The 20,764-nt window shown below is 55.5% G+C and overlaps 4 protein-coding genes across 9 annotated transcripts in view; 3 read left to right on the plus strand and 1 right to left on the minus strand.

The window, feature by feature from the left end:
• The window catches only part of ARPC2 (actin related protein 2/3 complex subunit 2), a 28,716-nt gene extending 23,816 nt beyond the window's left edge, over positions 1-4,900 (plus strand). The window contains exons 9-11 of the mRNA XM_027050927.2: positions 1,263-1,363; positions 1,816-1,916; positions 4,434-4,900. Of these exons, the coding sequence (XP_026906728.1) occupies positions 1,263-1,363; positions 1,816-1,916; positions 4,434-4,458 (227 nt within the window). The 3' untranslated portion in view covers positions 4,459-4,900. The remainder of the gene's footprint in view (positions 1-1,262; positions 1,364-1,815; positions 1,917-4,433) is intronic.
• A 2,721-nt stretch (positions 4,901-7,621) lies between these two features.
• Positions 7,622-11,989, plus strand: GPBAR1 (G protein-coupled bile acid receptor 1). The gene is made up of 2 exons (XM_027050924.2): positions 7,622-9,106; positions 10,781-11,989. Exon 2 carries the CDS (start codon positions 10,826-10,828, stop codon positions 11,816-11,818), a length of 993 nt encoding a protein of 330 aa, XP_026906725.1. The 5' UTR covers positions 7,622-9,106; positions 10,781-10,825; the 3' UTR covers positions 11,819-11,989.
• Positions 11,990-12,217: 228 nt separating this feature from the next.
• On the minus strand, positions 12,218-17,676 carry AAMP (angio associated migratory cell protein). 2 transcript variants are annotated; one of them, XM_027050916.2, is made up of 11 exons: positions 17,471-17,676; positions 16,854-17,009; positions 16,066-16,185; positions 15,162-15,301; positions 14,764-14,908; positions 14,409-14,492; positions 13,958-14,073; positions 13,706-13,809; positions 13,463-13,553; positions 13,178-13,332; positions 12,218-12,681 (listed from the first exon to the last, which is right to left on the minus strand). In XM_027050916.2, exons 1-11 carry the CDS (start codon positions 17,589-17,591, stop codon positions 12,606-12,608), a joined length of 1,308 nt encoding a protein of 435 aa, XP_026906717.1. In that variant the 5' UTR covers positions 17,592-17,676; the 3' UTR covers positions 12,218-12,605. The 2 variants fall into 2 exon arrangements, with proteins under 2 accessions (XP_026906717.1, XP_026906710.1); XM_027050909.2 differs by having other exon boundaries at positions 16,854-17,012.
• Positions 17,677-17,949: 273 nt separating this feature from the next.
• Positions 17,950-20,764, plus strand: part of PNKD (PNKD metallo-beta-lactamase domain containing) — a 60,245-nt gene continuing 57,430 nt past the window's right edge. For 3 of the 5 annotated variants that reach the window (XM_027050836.2, XM_027050839.2, XM_027050847.2), the window contains exons 1-2: positions 17,950-18,105; positions 18,844-19,012. In XM_027050836.2, coding sequence (XP_026906637.1) covers positions 18,039-18,105; positions 18,844-19,012 — 236 coding nt within the window. In that variant the 5' untranslated portion in view covers positions 17,950-18,038. Of the gene's footprint in view, positions 18,106-18,125; positions 18,705-18,843; positions 19,013-20,114; positions 20,513-20,764 lie in introns of those variants that run through there. The other 2 variants (XM_027050874.2, XM_027050870.2) reach the window with 2 other exon arrangements.

Consider the following 20,764-nt stretch of genomic DNA (forward strand, 5'->3'; position numbering starts at 1 on the left):
AGCCTACTGGGAGTTCTCAGTCGTTTGGCATTTCTAAGCCAGAACTCCAGCCTGGCTGGAGTTCACTTACTCCACTGAAGAAATTTAAGCCTTCCCTTCTCACAGTCACTCTAGACCAGTGAGCCGGCTCATTATTGTAGCTGATAGTGCGGAATAACAGCTCATTCACTGCACCTGATGCCACTAAAATGTTGCCTTTTATGAAGTTTAAGTCCCCTCCATACTGAAGGTGTACCCGTTTATTGGTGATGAGCCCACTCATGTACCATATTTCATTAAAACTGAGCTCCGCTTTTTTTCATGTTACTGTCTTTGAGGTTGGGATGCAGCTTGGAGTTCGTGCATGCCACACAGTTTAGTTGGCAGCCTTTCTCTTTATGGTGTATAAACTGAGGGTAGACTTAAAATTGTTGGCATCTTAGATTCTGTGCCCTGTAGTGTTACTACCTCTTGTTTTGCTATTTGTTTCTTTTCAAGGTAAATTGACACAGAGGGCCTACCCTTTCTTATGACGCATTCCTTTGCATTCTACCAAAACCTCATACTTGGAGGATTTTATTGCTCCCAAGACCACGGAGTAGAGTAGGTGGAAGAGACGGAGAGGATTCTGGGAAGCCAAAGGGAGGGGTGCAGAGGGCGAGGCTTCAGCTTATAGTGCCGAGGGAGGGGCTTTCCTCATCTCCTAGCCGAAACCACTTCTACTGCCGTGCCCATCGAGAGGGTTGAGGCCCTTAGGGCTTCGTGTCTAGTTTTCACCACAGGACCACAGAATCTTCTCTGGAAACGAGTTCCTTTGGGCTCACTGTGCCGCAGCACCCGGGGACGTAGGACAGGCAGGCTTTGTTTGCTGATCATGATCACTTAAGATGAAGTGTTTTCTCTAAAGTACCCCCCAGATTGCCTGTAGTATCACCTAAAGAGGCTGCTGTGCTGCAGAGGCAGGAGCCAGCAGGTGGGGACAGATTCCAGAATGCACGGCCACAGGATGGGATCCAGACCTGGAGTGATGCCCGGGACCAAGCCCTTTTCTGGGGAGCCCTGGTTTTCTACCATTGACCTCCTCCATTTTTCTTGACTTCTGGCATTTGCACTCACTGGTACCTGTCCTGGTTGTGGTATTTATCCTTTCCTCGTCTGAAGGAGGAGGATACAAGTGCATTGCACTAGGCAGGGAGAGGCTGGAGCCAGCTGTAGGCTCTGACCTTCTATCTCTTTGGCCTTGCTGTTACACCCGGACGCCTTGTTTGTGCCCCCACCCACAGTGCTGTTCCCTCGCCACACCAATGCCAACGCTCGAGACAACACCATCAACCTGATCCACACGTTCCGGGACTATTTGCACTACCACATCAAGTGCTCTAAGGTGAGAAGGGACCACAGCACCTTCGCTCCTATGCACCGGGTAGTTCTCTCCAGCAGAGTTAATAACATAAAAAAATCATTTCTGTGTGGGGCACACCTGGCTGGCTCAGTCAGCAGAACACATGACTCTTGATCTTGAGGTCGTGAGTTCAAGCACCATGCTGGGTGTAGAGTTTACTTAAAAAAAAAAAAAAGTCATTCCTGGAGTCCAGCCTGTTGCTATGAACCCTGATGGTCCTAGAGACTTTAAGATATCATGGCCTTTCTTCCATCTCTTCCCCATAGTAAAGAGATGAATCTCTGTCCCCAGGAAGAGTTGCCCTCCTGCTTCCCTGCATGACCTTATGTCGCTCGTAAGGCATATGTTCCCAAACCTTCCTGATAACTTCTACTGAAAGCAAAGCTGTCTTTCTAGAACACGACTGCTTCAGCATCCATTGTGTTTATTTCCAGGCCTATATTCACACACGTATGCGGGCAAAAACATCTGACTTCCTCAAGGTGCTGAACCGTGCACGCCCAGATGCCGAGAAAAAAGAAATGAAAACAATCACGTGAGTAGGGCAGCCTCCCAGCAGGACCGCCATCCTCTCCTAATCTCACCGAGAGGGAAATGGTGTTGGAGACCTGGTGCTCCAGGGGCCTGTAGCCACCTGACTGACTAAAGATGCAGTGGACAGGTTTTCACTTCTGACGGGGCTGGGCTGCGTTCCCTTGTTTCCACATCTTTGTGAGCTAGGAGAATGGCAGCTAGGGGACGCACAGAGGGACCTTTTTACTCAGATAGCTGTGTTCTCCTTGGGCAGTCTTGTCCTGTCAAGGTCTGCCTGGAGAAATGGAGAGATTTGCTTAAGGACGTTGAGTTGAGTGAATAGGTCTGGAGCCGCCCACTCAGTGTTTTGATCCCCTGGTCTGCTTCTCAGCAGGAATTTTGCATGAAGACGAAGTTGTCTCTGAGATGGAAATGTGGACTGGCGCTCCAGTGTTGGCCCTGCGTAGGAGAGTCAGTGTGCCCTAGAGCCTAGCTAGAGATTGAGGTCTGTGGGCAAAATGTCAGGTCTTAGTTTCCCTTCTGCTGAAGCTTAGGTGATCCTGTTCTCAAGATAAGGTAACAGGTGCTCATCTGCCAACCTTTGTGCCCGTTCAACGCAAGTCTGGAGGCGAACGAAGCTTCCGCGTACCCCTCGAAGCCAGTGCATTTGCCGACACCTGGTTCTCTTGGGGGTGACCTTTGGCAGGTGTGGTGTGCATAGGACCCCAGGTCCCCTCCCCTGACATGTGAGGCCTCTCCTGCCAGACTAGTTTCTGCTGCCACTCGACAGGATGAGAGAGGTGCCTGACTCTTGGTACCTGAGCAGAGGATTTCCAGTCTCCAATACAGGCAGTTGAAGTCACTCCTGACTTCTTTAGGCAAAGGCTTAGGGGCTGCCCATCTCATGAAATTGGTACCAAAGGCCTCTCTTCTGTAGTAGCTCTGCACCTCCTGCCCAGAGCCTAAGGAGGGGTGTTCAACCTATAGCTGGATCCTCTGCTTCCAGAGAGGCGTCCAGATGCTCTGGTTACAAAATGGCAGTATTATGCCTTCTACCCTGCAGCTTCACGGCAGGGCCTAAAATGGGCAAAACAAATCCAGTGGGGAGGGTATGTGTCCTGGAACACACATACTCTTGCTGCCCCTCCAGAACCCTGCCTCCCTCCTGGGGTTTACAAGTTCCCCTTCCCGCTCCCCCGCCCCCCCCCATCCCACTTTCCATGGGACTACTCTTCTCACCAGGCACCACTTTGGTGACCTCAAGTGTGAGGCAGCTGATTCTGTGCCGTTTTCAGGGCCAGTGGAGAGACTAAACTGGCAGCTAGGCACAGTGGAGGGGAGGCTCGGCTCTGTAACTAGTCAGTCATGGGGCTGCCTGTGCCATCTTCGGCCCAGTAATCTCTTGTCTGGTCAGAAGAGCCCACCAAAGCAGCCACCGCCCAGTGTCTCCCCACAGGGATTCTCCCCTCTGGCCCCACTGGCAGGTGGCCTTGCGGTTGCCACGGAGCAGGTGCACCTGTCTTGGGCTGGGGCAGGAGCAGCTCCAAGTTATCTGTGAGTCTCCTTCCTGGGACACACGAAGAGCAGCTTTGCCTTTTTCTGTCCTGTGATCTCTCTCTAGCAGAGATGGGCCTCAGAAAGGGGAGGGGGAGGCTAACAACCGCATCCAGGCTGAAAACCAGATCGTGTTACTAAGGATGAGTAGAAGAAGCCAGGACCCTCACACACAGCAGAGAAGGAGGGTTTGCATGGAACAGGATGGCAGGCCTGGCTCAGAAGCCAACTGTACATGTCCTTGCCCCATGGTGCTCTCTGCCAGAATCAAACACTCATGAGCTTTGCACGGCGGGGGGAGACGGGGGCTGATAAAGTATGGTTTCGTTTTGGGGTAAGATGTTCAAGGCACGAAATTTTAGCCCCCATATCTTTGCCCCAGTTTTCCATCGTTCTCAACCCCAGCTTCCAGGCTGCTTTACCAAATAACTTCTGTCTTTGGGAACCAGCCTGTTCCCAAAGCTGGCCCTTCGGAGAAATACCAGGTGGGACAGAACAGAGCACCAGGACTCAGGAGCCTAACGTCAGGCGAGTGTTCTGTAACCCTGGGGTATGGCCCCACATGGCAATACAAAGTGCCTGTACTTGGAAAGTTTGAGCATCTTGCTCCCATGGTGAAAAATTTAAGGGACTGCTGTCCGCGAGCCCGAAAAGGTACAAGCTGTGCAGGAGGAGCCTGAGCTCTCGACCAAGAAGAGGGTTGAGCCCAGTCTGAGATTCAGGTTGGTCTAGGCCGTCCAGAAATTGTGGGCAAGGGATCCTCCCATCTCACTTGGTACATTTAATGCCCTTGTGGGCTTGGCGCAGATGCTACCCGGGACCCCAGAGTATTCAGCACGAAGAGCTGACGAAACTCTCTGAGCTGGGTCTTGTTCCGGGCTTAGAGGTCCTACGTCCTCTCTCTGGGATGTCATCCCTAGTCCAGGAGTGTGGGGTGGCAGGAAAGGGGACCCAGAAACCCTCACACTTCTCTCTGCTTTTGAAGGGGGAAGACGTTTTCATCCCGCTAACTCTTGGGAACGGGAAGAGGAGGCGGCTGGCAACTGAAGGCTGGAACACTTGCTACTGGATAATCGTAGCTTTTACCGTTGCACCTCTTCAGGTTCTTAAGGGATTCTCCGTTTTGGTTCCATTTTGTACACGTTTGGAAAATAATCTGCAGAAACGAGCTGTGCTTGCAAGGACTTCATAGTTCTCAAGAATTAAAAAAAGAAAAAAAAAAGAATTCCACTTGATCAACTTTAATTCCTTTTCTTTATCTTCCCTCCCTCACTCTCCTTGCCTTCCCCCCTGTTTTCCAAGCTGTTTTCGCTTTGCAATATGTTACTGGTAATGAGTTGCAGGATAATGCAATCTTAACTTGTTTTCTCCTAAGTATTTGAGTTCAAAACTCCTGTATCTAAAGAAATACAGTTGGGGTCATTAATAAAATCTTTCTATCTTACGTGAGAATTTGCTGGGTTTCTAGACTGAGTCCAAAAGAGAGAGGAGGGTACACGTGGCACTACCCTTGAGCCTACAAACCCAATCTGGAAAACCTTGCTTTCAGGAGTGCCTCGGCCCGCCTTAGAGGAGAGAGAGAATGGCTGGCTAGTGAGCTCTTGGTTGGCATTTCTGAATAAACTTGAACCTGTTTCCTGTATAGCTTTGTTACTAAGTCTGTCTGGCTGTGGCCAAGAAGCTGCTGGGCCAGGGACAGTTACATTAAAGTGTTTCTGGCTTACTCTTATCATGAGTAATGCACAGCATTCCCAGAATGTGTTCCATGGCCTGTGTTCTTCTGCAGGACATTGATGGGTATCAAGGTGTGGACCTAATGCAGACCAACTGGCCACCGTTTCTCTTCTCACACAACAACCCAAAAGACGGGCCCTCCACAAAATTCACTTTGGGAGATGCTCACCTAACAGTGAGCCTAGCAAACTGAGCCTAGCAAAGTATGCTGATGCCCAAAATAAAATCAGTTCAGAAAGCTTGCTTGGTAAAGAATTATCAGGAGAATTTTCTGAGTACCTGAAATGATCTGAGGGCCAGCCAAATGGTTTCTAGCTTTTTGCTTTCCCTTCTAACTTGTCTCCACCTAGTGCTGTACGTTTCAAACTGGTTTGAGACCCATTAATGAATTGTGAACTCCTGACTTTTTTATTTCCTAGATGGGCTTGAGATCATTGTAGGTTCATACGCAGTTACAAGAAGCAATACAGAAATCCTGTATACACTTCACCTAGCTCCCCCTAGTGGCAACATCTCGTAGGACTGTAGCACGGTGTCACCACCAGGATGAGGTCATAGACACAGTCCTGGCCATTCTCATGCACATGCACATGTGTGTATATGTGTGCCTTGTGTGTTTCTGTGTGTGCCTCTCATGTGTGTAACTTCATCACCAGCGTTTTTAATGGGATGGCATGGATCGGAGTGCACGACATTTCTTAAGGGTAAGTACTGACTTTGGGTTGTGTTTTAGTTGTATACACGAAAAACGTCCTCTTAACTGTGGTCACAGTCAAAAAATCTGAAAGCTACGTGTCATTCAGTCATCTGGACTTCACTGAATCAGGACTCCTAGCTCAGGACGTAGCTAAGTGCCCATCCCAACAAATGTGGGCCCTGCGGACTGCTGGCCCTGGTGGGACTGGGCCCTTGTCACCTGTTTCTGGTGGGCGGAACACCTATTGACTGCAGCAGCAGCCCTCTTACGGGCAACTGGCACTTAGTTGCCATTTCAGTTCCCTTTGGTCTCCTTGGAAGTTAAGACCGTCTCAACAGTGAGGCTAAAGACCCAAGCCTGGGTCTGCTCTGGGGGCTGTTTTGAGTTCAAGCAGTGCTACCCCCTTTTGGAGATCACCTAAAACCACCAGTGTCTGTGGCTTTTAGGGAGCCATGGAGAATCTGGTTTAACCCTAACAGGAAGGACCAGGGTTTCTTCTGCCCGTAGACCTGACTTCGGGTTTTCTGAGGCCAAGATCCCGGCCAGGATTATGCCCGGTGGCTTCCAAGGGCTCGTTTGCTCTTGTCTACAGGGAGTGAAGTTTTGACAGCGGCTTCTGGAGGCCAGCCAGGGTCCAGGAAACCCCAGTGCCCTGTCACTTCCATTCATCCAGTTAGTACCCCCAGCCCTCGCATGCCGCATCCACCCAGTCCCAGGCACCGAGGGTTAGCAAAGAGCTTCAAATATCCCAAGGGATAGAGTGAACAGAGGAGGCCCAGGAGGATTCCCTGGTGGGATTTGGCCCCTTGACCTAGGCTCTACCTGAGGAAAAGAATGAGGACCACGAAGAGGGCTCTCCAGCCTGCAGCTGGAATGAAGCATCTGGAAACCACCTGTACCAGAGCCCTCCTGTGGGCCTAGGGGAGGCTGGGGATGAGTCCGGGCCAGAGATTGATGGGGAAGCAGAGAAGGACTGGATGGTCCAGTAAGGAAGAGAGAGGGCTGAGTGGGGACAGAACCCAGGCTTCCCAGCTCCCATGGCCTAAGATGTCCCCTTCATACGTCATCCCACACACAATGTTTAGACAAAGCAGCAGAGAAGAAACACAGACATCCTGGATCTCGTAGGGAGGAGGCCATCGCTGGGAACAGAAAGATGTCTGTTTATTCCTGGCAATCCAGTATTTGAGGGGCCCCACACCCACTTCTGCCCAGGCCCCAGGCTGAACTCTCCCAGAGCCTCTGACTTCTGCTCGACCAGATAGCGTGGGTCTGAGGGCCAGCTGCTGTTAGCCAGTCTCCAGCAGCCAGCTCCCTTGAGGATGGGTTTGAGGCTGGATGCTTTCCTCCTCCCACTTTTTGTCCCAACAGAAGTTCTGCTCCCCAGGTCCCCCCAACCACTGTGCGGGACTGGCAGAGCTAGACCCCTCGGCCCCCAGCCTTCAGCCCAGGTCTACCCCACCACCACCCCCGCCGAGGGCACAGAAGTCCCCTGGCTCAGTCTACCTCTGCTCTTGAGCACGGAAGTCTTTGTCCTCATGGCTCATCTCCAGCTTTCTCGCAGTTTCATCCTGCTCCCTCCCACTTCAGGCCTCAAGGGGGTGTAACTGGCTTCTCTCCATGACCCCAAGACCTCACCTGATACAAGTGAAAATTGGAGCATCATGCCTCTTGTCTTCCTAGCCTTGAACTTGCCCTTCCTCTTCTGTACCTGGTTTCCCCAGTGTCTCTCTGGAGCAAAAGCACCCTTCCCTTCTTGCTTTTCGCGAGCTGTCTTTCTGCCTTTCTCTACAGAGTTCTTTCTTAGAGGATACAGGTGGCTGGAGGAAGGGACATGCAGAGAAGGGCAGAAATCCTAAGATGTTAATAGCAGCTGCTTTTCATTGTGTGTTGGTGTGCCTAGCGCTTCATCCTCATCACACATTATCTCGGTTAGTCTCACAATAGGTGAACACAATATATTCTACAGATGAGGAAACTAAGACAAAAGAGCTTTGGTACTTTGCCCAAGTTCACACAAATTAAGAAAAAAAAAAAAAGGATCCCAGCCAGGATTCTGGGATTCAAACCCAGGCTTTCTGATGCCAACACTAGCTCATGCCTCTTAATCATCGTGGAGGCGGAAGGAAATGAATCATTTGTTGAGACCCCCACCCCCACCCCACATTAAGTGTCAGGCACTGTAATATGTACAGCCACACATGTTGCTCTGTGATATTCCTCACAGCAGCCCAGGGAGGTGGTTTTACTTTGTTCCCATTTTACAGATGGGAAAATTGAGGCCCTGGGGTAGCCTGCCCAGTGTCACACCCCCGGAGCCATTTTTACCTCATAGCCCAGAACTTGACTCAAAGTAGTTTAGAAAAGTGTAGGCTGACCCCAGGTTCTAGAAGGCAAGGCTGGCTTTTATAAGCTGAAAGGGATCGGATGAGAGCAAAGTTCCAAACACCCCTGCCACTGCCACCATCAGACATGGAGCTGGAAGTGCTGTCAGCTGGATGGCCACTCCAGGTGGTTAAAAATGTAAATGTATTGGGGCGCCTGGGTGGCTCGGTCGGTTAAGTGTCCAGCTCCAGTTCAGGTCACAATCTCACAGTTCGTGAGTTCGAACCCCGCGTTGGGTTCTGTGCTGACAGCCCAGAGCCTGGAGCCTGCTTCGGATTCTGTGTCTCCCTCCCTCTCTGCCCCTCCCCCACTCACGCTCTTTCTCAAAAATAAATAAACGTTTAAAATATAAAATAAAAATGTAAATGTATTAGCTGGGACAGGAAGTGGGGGATGGACAAAGCCATTTTTATTCATTAACTGGGATGCATTTCTCAGATTAGCTAGCCTAGCGGATGATGGCTCCAAGTTGGGTGACCTGAGGTAGAAGATGGCTGGCGGCTGGAGAGGGGGCACGCTGGCACAGGACAGGGAGAGGGCACTGGACTCAGAGGGGAAGGCCTCGCAGTCAGCAGCTCTGGGTGTGCCGGGTCCCACCCCCAGGGGCGGGGCCGGGCTGAGCCCCACCAGCCCCGGCTCCATCCCTCCAGAACCCAGGCAGGGGCAGAGCCTGGGCAGCAGAGAGCCCAGGGCCCTGCTGTCCCCGGGTTGTGGAGGCACCATGCCCTCACCGGCCGGGACACCAGACAGCGCCAGAAGCCCTGCGGGCCTGCCTGCAGCAGCTCCCTGACACTCTGAGGAAAGCCCAGACCGGGCCAGCAACACCTGTCCCCAACAGCCATGTGAGTAGCTGCTCCCCTCCCCTCCCCCCGCCCCCACCCAGCACCCAACCTCTTCTGGACACCTCAGCCCCCGATCCTCAGAGGCCATTGCCTTGGCCAAAGCCACCAGAGCCTCCAGGGGGTGCAGGTCATAGGGCCAGCACTCTGCTGGGAAGGTGGCCCTGGGGCTGTCCCTGCCTTTCTCGCTGCACTGGTGGAGGAGGGGTGGGGACTCACGCCAGGGGAGTCCTTGGGAGCTGGAGCTCCAGAGTCCAGGTTGGAAGGACCGGACCCTGAGGTCTCGTGGAGTTTCATAGAGTTGGTGGCGTGGGGACAAAGGGAACAGAAACCAAAGGGCCTGCTAGAGAGGGAAGGATGTCCTGGGTAGAGAAAAGGGGTAGGGGTGGGGGAGGTTGAGGAAGAGGAAACAGGCTGAGGGGAGGGGAAAGGGGCAGCAGCCTGGTGGGGCTTGGCAGGCCTAGGGGGACTGGGAAGAGGAGTAAGGCAGCATCTCCTGAGCTCAGGGTGGTGGTGGTGCCCTCGGTTCCTATGACCTGGGGGTGGGGGCAGCTGGGAATCCTTTCTGTGTTGACTTAATCCTAGCAACAGCAGCTGCTCCCCGGTTGACAGCAGCAGGAGCTCCCCCGGGGCCAGGACCCTTCTTCCTCCCCATGATGTGGCCCCAGCAGCCGTGGTGTCAGAGGGGGGCCGAGAACACAGAGCCAAGAAAGGGAAGGAGAAGGACAGATCAGAGTCACAGAACGGCCAGGCCCTGCCCCGCGGCTCCCCCTGCCCCTCCTCTGGGCTCAGCTTCAGCTCCCCGAGGCGTGGCGGGGTGTCCTCCTTGCTGCTGGCATCTTCACTCTCCCTCCTCTCCTCCTCCAGTTCCAGGAAGGGCCCTGTTGCTAGTGTGGTGCGGATGAGTCAAGTTTATGGGCTGGAAGTCCTACCCGGAGGCTGCTCATTGAGCTGTAACCAGCTACAAAGATGGCCGAGGGGCAGGGCAGGCGATGCAAGGGACAGAGCACCCCGCTTACTGCTGCCACCCATGGCCCTGGCCTGTCACTAACGCCAGCGTTCAGCGAGCCCTGCCTTTGCCTCTGCCTCTGACTCACTCCTGCCCCCGCCCCGCAACCCTCAGCAACCCACCCTCTCCTAATACTCTGGTGCCAACCAGGCTGTGAGCATCTAGGGACAGGGACCCCTCTCCTTTATCTTAGCACCCACCCCTAGCACTGGCCCCAGCCCAGCCTGAAAGGGGCTCTCATCTGTTGGCCGGCCAGAAGACCACTACAAGCCAGCCAGACCTCCCTGTTGGCTAATTTAGAGGTCTTGCCTTGTGGATCCAGAGATGCTTCGGGGCTCTGGGGCTGGGTGGGTTGGCTTTTCAGTCTAACCGGAGGCATAGACACAGCTGCCCCGAGGGGGTCAGACGGAAAGTAGCCATGGCCAACACGGCAGGATGGGGAGCTGGTCAGCTCCAGCTGGTGCTACCCTGCAGGACATACTTGTTGCTGGACAGTTTTGAAGAGAAGCCAGAAGTAAGAATTTTTATGTAACTTTTTAATCAGCCACTGATGGAAAAAAAAAAAAAAATGTGTATCAGCAAACAAGATAAGGCCCGCAGTCTGTGGGTGTGCAACCTCTGGTTGCATGTGCAGCGCCCCCTAATTGTGGCTGCCGTCTTCCATCCAGGCATGCTGCCGGCTGCTCCAGGCCTCCCCCGTCCCCAGGCCCAAGATGACACCCAACAGCACCAGGGAGGTGCCCAGCCCCATCCCCGTGGGGGCCTTGGGGCTCTCCCTGGCCCTGGCAAGCCTCATCGTCGCTGCTAACCTGCTCCTGGCCTTGGGCATCGCCAGGGACCGGCACCTGCGCAGCCCACCCTCTGGCTGCTTCTTCCTGAGCCTGCTGCTGGCCGGGCTGCTCACCGGGCTGGCGCTGCCCGCGCTGCCCGGCCTCTGGAGCCAGAGCCGCCGGGGCTACTGGTCGTGCCTCTTCCTCTACTTGGCGCCCAACTTCTCCTTCCTCTCCCTGCTCGCCAACCTCCTGCTGGTGCACGGCGAACGCTACATGGCGGTGCTGCGGCCCCTGCGGCCCCGCGGGAGCACGCGGCTGGCCCTGCTCCTCACCTGGGCTGGCCCCCTGCTCTTTGCCAGCCTGCCTGCTCTGGGCTGGAACCACTGGGCCCCCGACGCCAACTGCAGCTCCCAGGCTGTCTTCCCAGCCCCCTACCTCTACCTCGAAGTCTACGGGCTCCTGCTGCCTGCCGTGGGGGCTGCCGCCCTTCTCTGCGCCCGCGTGTTGGCCACCGCCCACCGCCAGCTGCAGGACATCCGCCGCCTGGAGCGGGCAGTGTGCCGCGGCGCGCCCTCAGCCCTGGCCCGGGCCCTTACCTGGAGGCAGGCGAGGGCACAGGCCGGGGCCACGCTGCTCTTCGGGCTGTGCTGGGGGCCCTACGTGGCCACCCTGCTCCTCTCGGTCCTGGCCTACGAGCAGCGCCCACCGCTGGGGCCCGGAACTCTGTTGTCCCTCATCTCGCTGGGCAGCGCCAGTGCGGCGGCCGTGCCCGTGGCCATGGGGCTGGGTGACCAGCGCTACACGGCCCCCTGGAGGGCGGCCGCCCAGAGGTGGTTTCGGGTGCTGCGGGGAAGAGCCTCCCAGGGCGGCCCCGGCCCCAGCACTGCCTACCACACCAGCAGCCAAAGCAGCGTGGACCTCGACTTGAACTAGGGGAAGGGCCTCCGCTCGCTCCTACGAGAAGCAGCCGTCCATCTCGGCCACCGCACCTAACTCCTCTCATCTCCTCTCTGTCCCCACGCCTCTGGATCAGACACCTGCTCTGATCTGACCCCACCCTGATGGAATAAAGCTCCTTCCACCCGGTTTATGGTTATCTCATTCCACATCTCAGAAAAGGAGGCAGGTGGGACAGCAGCAGAAAAACTGAAGCCATACGTGCATCGAGGGAGACTGCAACCGAGTCACCCGGAGGGGAGCACTCGCCACCGCCTGAGAGGCTGGGCTGAGACACCTCGAAATCTAGCAGATTGTGCAGCGCATCTCACCCTGACAGGCCCCCGACTGGTTCCTCATTTCCAGGCGCCACAAAATCCACACACACACGCCATCTCTGGGAAGTATATTTTATTTACATTTTTAAAATCTGTAACTAATATCTCTTCCTCCTTTCCACCCCCCGAGACTTGGGAAGGGAAAGAACGGGGACCTCAGAGACCTACTCCCCACGTCCAAACACACACCCCCGTGGCTCACACCAGCAAATGAAAGTGAAAGAGAAAGAGGCCTGACCCCGCTCTGAAGGGTCCGCAGGTCTGGGCGAGGGTAGGGGGGCCAAGGGGTGGGTCTCTTAAGAGAGGGGACAGGGGGGCAAGTCAGTTTGAAGGGGTTGGAAAGTAGTCCGAGGCCCCCCCTCCTCTTCCCTCGTACCCTACCACCTCTGCTGGTGGGGTTCTCCCTTCACCCCTCAACACCAGACACAGAGCAGAGGCTGCAGCCATTAGCGGTCAGGTCTCTGGACACAAAATACTTTTGCTTTGTGGTCTCCTGACGTAGTCACCACCAGGGAGGCATCTCTGTGGACAGAAAGCACAGGTCGATGGGACGGAATGACCTGGGGCCCAGCCCCAAGCCTGCTACCCAGAGGCCCTCGGCTGGTCTCCTCCAGTGCATCCTCAATTCTAGATCAGTAGTGCCTGGTGCTGGGCTGCTGGGCACACATCGACTGAATACACTTGGATCAGTAAGGGTCAGCCCCTTACTGTATCCAAGAATACACTTGGATCAGCCCTCAGGAAGGGGATCAGAAAAGAGCCGCAGCAGCGAGGGAGACGATCCCCGCCCCTCAGCCCCGGAACCGAGACGTGAGGCCCCGGGTACGTCACTGTCAACCCAAAGTGACAACTCCCTCAGGCTGCCCAGCACTTCTGCCTCACAAGCCACCACCAGGCCTTGGCTCCCAGCTTCCCTCAGGAATCCCCTCCCGCACCCCAAGGACCCTATGGCCCCCCATGTGCTATTCCCACCTTCTGAGTACACAAGGAGACTCTAGCCCTTGCCCAATTCACTTACTTGCTGAGGGCAAAGTCCAGGATCTCGGCCGTGTGGCCCCGGTAGTCAGTAAGCAAGCGGCCGGTCCGAGCGTCCCAGAGGCGCACGATGCCGTCCAGGCTGCAAGTGTAAACCACGGCGGTGCCTGCCTCCCACAGCAGTTGCACGATGCCCGACTACGCCAGGGTACGACAGAGACACAGCGGAAGTCAGGGGCGGGAAAGCTGACAGGCGTGTGCCCCCACCCGCCTCACGGAGGGAGGAGGGGAAGAGAGAGCCACAGCCATAGCTGCGGGCGGCCTGTACCTGGTGCTGACACTGGTGCCTGAGAGTCTGTGTAGACAAGTCATAGATGGCCAAGGTCCCGTCCAGGTAGCCAACAGCTGCAAGAGGCATCCTGGGCAGAGAAGAGAACCATGAAGGCTCGCAGAGGGACCTGGACTCGCGCACTCTTCACTCCTCCCCGGTTCCCCGGCCCAGGCACCTCTCGCCAAGCCCCCTTCTCCCCAGCTGCCTTTGGCTCCAGGCCGAGGCCTTTCTCTCACTCACACGCTGCAGAAGCCCAAGGACTCCACGGAATTGGACTCGCTCTCCTCCCCTTCTCCCACGCTGGGTTGGGAGGCCACGGTTTCAGGTCTGAAAACACCCACTACCTGTAAGTCACGGGAGAGAATCAGAGGATCGGAGGAAGGCTGACTAGAAGGCGGAAAGGCAACGGGAAAGGGGCCGAGAGAATAATCAGAGAGGAAGAGGAAGACACAGAAAGCAGAGCCTAACAGCCAGGCTCCAGGTCGCACTCACCTTGCCGGTAGTGGCACTGACCAGCTTGGCCTGGCAGTCCACAGAGCCAGTTAGGATCAGGCTGCCGTCCTGGTTGGTGGCGACACAGGTCAGAGGGCCTTGGTGACCCTCAGTCCCTAGGATGGAGCAGATGGCTAAGTCAGGCTTCCTCCCGGCCCCTGAGTCCTGCCCCAGGCCTTCTCCACAGAGGCCCAGTTAACCCTTCCCCTGCCTTGGATGCTTTTATTTACTTATTTATTTTAATATTTATTCATTTTTGAGAGCGACAGAGACAGCACAAGTGGAAGGAGGGGCAGAGAGAGAGGGAGACACAGAATCCGAAGCAGGCTCCAGGCTCTGAGCTGTCTGCACGGAGCCCGACGTGCGGGTCGAACTCACAGACCGTGAGATCATGACCTGAGACAAAGCCGGACGCTTAACCGACTGAGCCACCCAGGCGCCCCTTGGATACCTTTTAATACATGGATTGGGCTTCCCTGCTTCAGGTCCCAGATCCTGATGGTGCCATCTTCATAGCCGACCACAGCTCTCTTCCCTGGAGGGTCACAGGCACAGACGGAGAGAGAAAGCACCCTCAGGCACACCCAGCAAGGGGGGGCGGGGAGATGAGAAAGTAAGGGAACAGATGCTGCCCCAGGGACTAGTGGAGAAAACCAAGTTCGGGGTAGGAAAAGGGAAGCGGTCCTGCTCTGGGGCCTGGGTCCCTGCTCCAGACAGCAGGCCTTGGAGTCTGCAGGCCACGGCTTGGGAAGGAGCCCAGGAAGGTGAGTAAACCTGGATCCCACCTCTCCGCACCCAAGACTCACCATCAGGGAGGACTCGGCCACAGGTAGCTGGGCAGTTGGGACCTTGGAAGGTCTTGCAGTCACCGTTTGGGACCTTCCACATCCAGGCGTTGCCATCAGCTGTGCCCGCCAGTAGGACAGGTGCCCGAGGGTGCCATTCCATCCACTGGACAGAGAGGAAATCACCCTGTCGCCCCATTCCACCCAGGAGCCTGTCCTATAAGCTCCACCCAAGCTGCCCCTGCTTCCAAGGTCAGCACGGACGGCACAGGGAACAGACACAGACGCCCTTGCTCAAGGCACCCTGGGAGCGCACTGGCTTATAGCTGGCTTGGTCTGGTAAAGGCCAGACCGGACCCCCAAGTTCTCACTCTCTACCCGAGGCCCCACGTAGCTGAACACCACTCTGATGATCTCACCTCCAGATCTCCTGCTTCAAAGGACCAGACCTCCTCCTTGGTGTCTACCTGCCACACTTTCAAGAGGCCACTCATGTCCCCTGTGGCCACTAGGGTAGAGTCGTGGCTGAAACCAGCACAAGTAACCGAGTCTTTATGGCCTACAAGGGAAAGTAGGCAGAAAGAGAGGAAAACATCAGGATTCCCAGGTGTCTCGCCCCCAAAGGACCAGCTCGGTAGAAAAGAAGAGTGAGTCTCACCACCCCACCATAACGAGTGATCAAACTCACTGCCACTCCAGGAGTCGATACCCCCAGATCTCCTCAGGGGCGAACGCTGGCTTCCCACTCAACCATGCCTAGCCCGGCCTATGTCCTGCCCACACTGTCTACTCCACACCTCTGCCCAAAATACCCACTCCTCCTCTCTGCCTAACTATTCTCACACCAGGGCGCCTGGGTGGCTCAGTCGGTTGAGCGTCTGATTCTTGGTTTCAGCTCAGGTCATGATCTCACAGTTTCGTGGGTTCGAGCCCCGCGTCTGACTCTGCGCAGGCAGCACAGAGCCTGCTCAGGATTCTCTCTCTCTCCCTCTCTCTCTGTCCCTCCGCTGTGCACGCTGTCTCCGTCTCTCTCTCTCAAAATAAATAAATAAACTTTAAAAAAGTTCTTAAATAAAACAGATAAAGAAATAAATATTCCCACACCAGTGCTACCTCCTCCCAGACCTTTCCCACCCTCTTCTGGCCAACAGCGGCTCCCTCCCCGGTGCCCAAGACAGACAAAGTTACTCTGCTTTGAGAGCCTCAGGCCCAGCACAGAGCTGGCACAAAGTGGGGCTCACTAAATGGCTACTGGGTGCACAACCACTGCAGGCTAGCCCCCTAAGACCGCTACAGGAACACGACCTCACCCGCGCCCCTCACCTGCACACTCAAAGAGAAGCTCCCCATCACTGAGCCTCCACACGAAAGCTTTGTCATCTTCACCCCCTGTCACCGCCAAGGTGTTGGTCTTGGGGTCCAGGCTCACGCAAAACACGGATGCTGTCCCAAGAGATATTCCGTAAATGGACAGGGCTCCCCGCTAAGGTTCTGTCCTTCAGAACCTTCAGGAAGCCCACCCCATTCCACCCAAAGCAGCATGTATATCCTCCTGGAAATGAAGGGCGCATCCAAGTGCTTCGAAGTTTAAAACATCAGGTTGTTGGAGAAATCCCTCCGAAAGCTTGCCAAGCCCCAAGTCCCTCCCCAGGGCTGACCCCTTCACTACCCCAGACTCGTGCATAGACAAGAGGAGTGTACATGTGCAAGGCTTCCAGTTCTCTGCACGGGCTGCCACCAGGCTGAGCACAGAGTGGGACAGCACCGTGTGACTTACCTTATTAAGAGCTAATATTGGAAAAGATTATATAAAATGCGCTCAAAAAGGTACTATCGTCCCTAATTTACAACAGGGTAATTTTCTGAAAAGAAACTAAGACCCAGAGAGATTAATAAAGATCGTAAGTCAGTAAGCAGCCACAGGAGAATGGGAACCCAGGTGTCCCGGCTGGCTCAGGAGCCACGCTCTCTCCCATTCCATCACAGTGTGAGCTCCAGGCCCTTCTGTTTCCCCATCTCCACGTCCCTTCTAATGCTCCGTACACAGCAGGTGTCTGATGTTCAAATGCCCACCTGCACTGAGTTTCTGACGGATCTCCTCAGAGACCTACCTGAGTGCAATGCAAAGGTGACTTCGCTATCATCTGGGCCCTCCATGCTGCCGACCACCCCTTCCTGGGGTTCCAGAACCCAGCCCTCCTCGTTGCCCTCTTCCTCTTCTTCCTCTTCTTCAAAGTCCACATCTTCCATCTCTTGGGCCAGATCATCTGCTTCGGGGAGAGGGTTAAAAGATGGGGCTCGGCAGGCAGTAAGAAAGAGGGCAGGGGAGAGGTGTGGGGAGGCCTGACGCTGGCGTGCAGCAAGAGGGTCGGCTGAGGTCAGGCAGCCAGGGTGAAGCGGGGGCGAGAAGCGGCAGGGAGGAGGGGGCACCTGGGACGGAAGACAGGAGAGGTCTGAGGACCTGGGGTTGGCCAGAGACAGTGTAAGAAGGGAGGACCGAGGGGATGATGGGAAGGGGGTGTGTGAGGGGAAGGGCCAGAGGAGGCGTCAGGGGAACCCCCACCCCTGCCAGGCCTGAGAACTAAGTGTGGGGGTAGGGCAGGGGGGAAGGGCGAAGGAGGTCGGTAGGAATGACCGGTGGGGAGGGGAAGGGAGAGGGGGGAAGCAGGGGTCAGGGGCCAGGGGTGAGCGCCTCCTGTCCCACGGCCTGAGGAGCGGCAGTTCTCACCTGGGTCCGGCGGACCAGGATCCAGTTCTACCACCTCGATAATCTCCTCATCACCATGGAAGCTTAGGGTCTCCAGTGGAGGGGTGTCAGCAGCGGCCCCGCTCTCGGATTCGGACTCCATGCGGCGCAAGCGGCCGATCCACTTCTTTGGGCCCAAACGCCTCCCAGAGTCAGCTCTGCGCGACGACGCGGAACTCGAGCCCCTCCTCCCGGGAGGAAGTAGGCGTAAGCGACTCTCCGGCAGGAAGAGCGGCGGCCGTTAGGCCAATAGCGAAGGGGGCTGACTGGCTGACTCACCAATCACAGGGCAGAGTTGGGAGACGGGGACGGGGCGTGGCAGAGAGAATCCAAACTCCGCCCGGCCTGGCTCCGCCTCCAACAGGAGGGAAACAAGCGAGCGTGCGCGCCTCCGGGGTCTCCTGGGAAGAGTAGTTCTCCTGGGTCCCCTCGTGGGCTTCTGGGAGTTGTAGTTTCTGCTCTGTAGGCAGGACGGAAGGAGCGGGGGAGGCCCCTTACGCAAACTACAATTCCCGGCGGGGAGCGCGGTGAAGGGGGGTGGGATCTGAACATGGCGGCGGTGGTAGCTGCTACGGCGCTGAAGGGCCGGGGGGCGAGAAATGCCCGCGTCCTCCGGGGTAAGGAGAGGGACCCCGGGGAGGGCAGGACTGCAGGGGGTCCCCCTTTTTATACATCCCGACCAACGATAGCAGGAGGTCATGGCTGTCGGTTCCTGCCCGCACCCCTCTGCAGGATCATAAAGAGTCTGGGGGCTAAAAGATGCTCTCTAGAGGTCACCCAGTCCATCCCCCTGCCTTCAAGTTACACGACACCTCTAGGGTCGTGCTGCGAGAGGGAGCTCCGAGGAAGCCTTTTAGACTCCCGCGCTCCAGGTGTTTCACACTCACCGCAGTGCAGAGGAAAGAGCCCTGGAATTCAGGAGGCTTGGGTTCTAGCCCCGGATAATTAGCAGTTTGACCTTGGGCGAAGCAGTTCATCTTTCGGGGCTTCGGTTTCCTCTTCTATAAAATGAGGGGATGGAGTAGACTACCTTTCAGCTCCCAGTGCTAACATTCTGCAGTTTGAAAACCTTTTTCTCGGATTTCCTTCATACGTCTTATGTGAGTCCCACTGCAGTCCTTCACATCCTGTCGTCTGAGCAGATGAAGAACAACGAAGCTCGTTCTCCTGGCACCAGGGTGATGAGCCTGCAGTGACGTGGAAGTGGCTTCCAAAGGTGCCACCTCGATGGCAATTTTCCCATTTCCCTTTGGATTCTCCCTGGCACTTGTTACTCCAAACTGCAGTCACTCCCCTTCCTCCCGCGGGCTTTCTTCTCATCCTCTCTTACTGACCTTTCTTCCTTCCATCCACAGGGATCCTCTCAGGAGCCACAGCTAACAAGGCCTCCCAGAACAGGACCCGGGCTCTGCAAAGCCACAGCTCCCCAGAGTGCAAGGAGGAGCCTGAGCCCCTATCCCCTGAGCTGGAATACATTCCCAGAAAGAGGGGCAAGAACCCCATGAAAGCTGTGGGACTAGCCTGGTGAGTTTCAGTTAACTCTTTGCCCACCAATGGGGAGTGGCACAGGGGAGGGAGGGACCCAGAAACTTCTCTTAAGTTTCAGGTGGTGAGTTGAATCCAAGGTTGTGGGGACAGAATTGCTTGGTGTGAGGACTGGAATCTCAGAGGAATGGGGCAGGGGAGTTGGGAAAGTATGTGGAATTGGAGAGACAGTGGGCTTTCTGTGTAGTAAGCTGAGCTAATCTGATGTGAATTTGGGCCCCTGGCCTCAGTCTCTCTTTTGGGAGCTTGGGATGAAACCCAGTTGAGATCTTTCATTGAGATCGTGTGAGATTACATTAGGTGTATAAGTAGCATCTACAAGGTGTTCAATACATCATTATTTGGATCTGACTCTGGCCTTAATATGTGTTGTTGGTCAATATTAAAAAGAAAGGAGAGGGACATTAACATATTTTTCCACACCTCAGGTGTGCTGGTACTTTACAGTGTAACGTTTTAGCTTTCCTGAGATAAATAGTACATCCCCTAAATACCAAAAACAAAAAGCATTACAAAAATTACATCTCATTTCACAGGAGGGAACTGAGGCTCAGAGGTGGGATTCTCACCAGGTCTTGTGACTCCATACCCTTTCCCCCACACCAAAATGTCTCCCAAGTAGCAGTTACTGAGATTAAGAGGGGGAGCCTGGGAGGGGATGTGGGGCAGTTAAGGTAGAGGGAAACTTTGCCAACACTTGGAGAAGGAAAGAGGATGGGTTGTCTGGAGAACCTTGCAGAGTCAGTATGGCAGGATTGCGGGACTCGTGTTGAGGAGTGTCAAGCTATAGGGGAGAGGAATGGAAAGGTGGACAGAGACCCAACCACACTGGGCTTTTGGTGCTGTGCCTGGGAGTTTGGATTTGGCCAGAAAGTGACGGAGCGCTGTTACAGAGTCTTAAGCAGTGCAGCAGCAGGCTCTGATTTGCTTGGGACCCTCCAGCAGCCAGTGCAGAGGCTGCATAGACACAAGAGGTATTGCAGTGTGCGTGTCATCGATGAAGCTGGAATGAGATTCCCCCAGCTCCACTGGCTCAGGCCTGGCCCCTCCCCAAACCCCATGCACATCTCCCCACCCCTAGGGCCATCGGCTTCCCCTGTGGTGTCCTCCTCTTCATCCTCACCAAGCGGGAAGTGGACAAGGACCGTTTGAAGCAGATGAAGGCTCGGCAGAACATGCGGGCATCCAACACGGGCGAGTATGAGAGCCAGAGGTTCAGGGCCTCCTCCCAACATGCCCCGTCTCCTGAAGCCGGGTCGGGGGTGCAAGCCTGAGGAACACTGCAACCCTCCCCTAGACCGTATTGACTGTGGCCTCCAGAGCGCAAAGTCCTTTGGGTTTGGCCGTGATTCTGGTCCTTGCCTGTGAGGTCCACCAGAGGGCGCCTGATGCCCAGGCTGCTGCCAGCCCCTACCCCACCCCTCTGGAGAAGCCAGCCAAAGGCAAATAAAGTTATTAAGTGTTTTGAGCCGAAAGGAACCAGGACTGGGCTTGTGATTCCCTTGGGATGGGAGGGGCAGAGGGAGGGCTTGGTTACTCACATATGCTCCCTCTCACAGAAGCACTCAGTGTTCCCGGCTGGCTGGTTGGGGAAACCACAGAGACTTAAGTACAACAAGCCTAGGCTCAGGCCCTGGGGACCAGGCCCTCAGAGCTGTTGGCCCGGAGGGTGGAGTCCTACTGAGCCTCTAACAAAAAAAGAGAATCAAAAAGGGCATTCAGGGTGTGGGG

Source organism: Acinonyx jubatus, chromosome C1 (genome assembly GCF_027475565.1).
Source record: "Acinonyx jubatus isolate Ajub_Pintada_27869175 chromosome C1, VMU_Ajub_asm_v1.0, whole genome shotgun sequence".
Classification (NCBI taxonomy): domain Eukaryota; kingdom Metazoa; phylum Chordata; class Mammalia; order Carnivora; family Felidae; genus Acinonyx; species Acinonyx jubatus.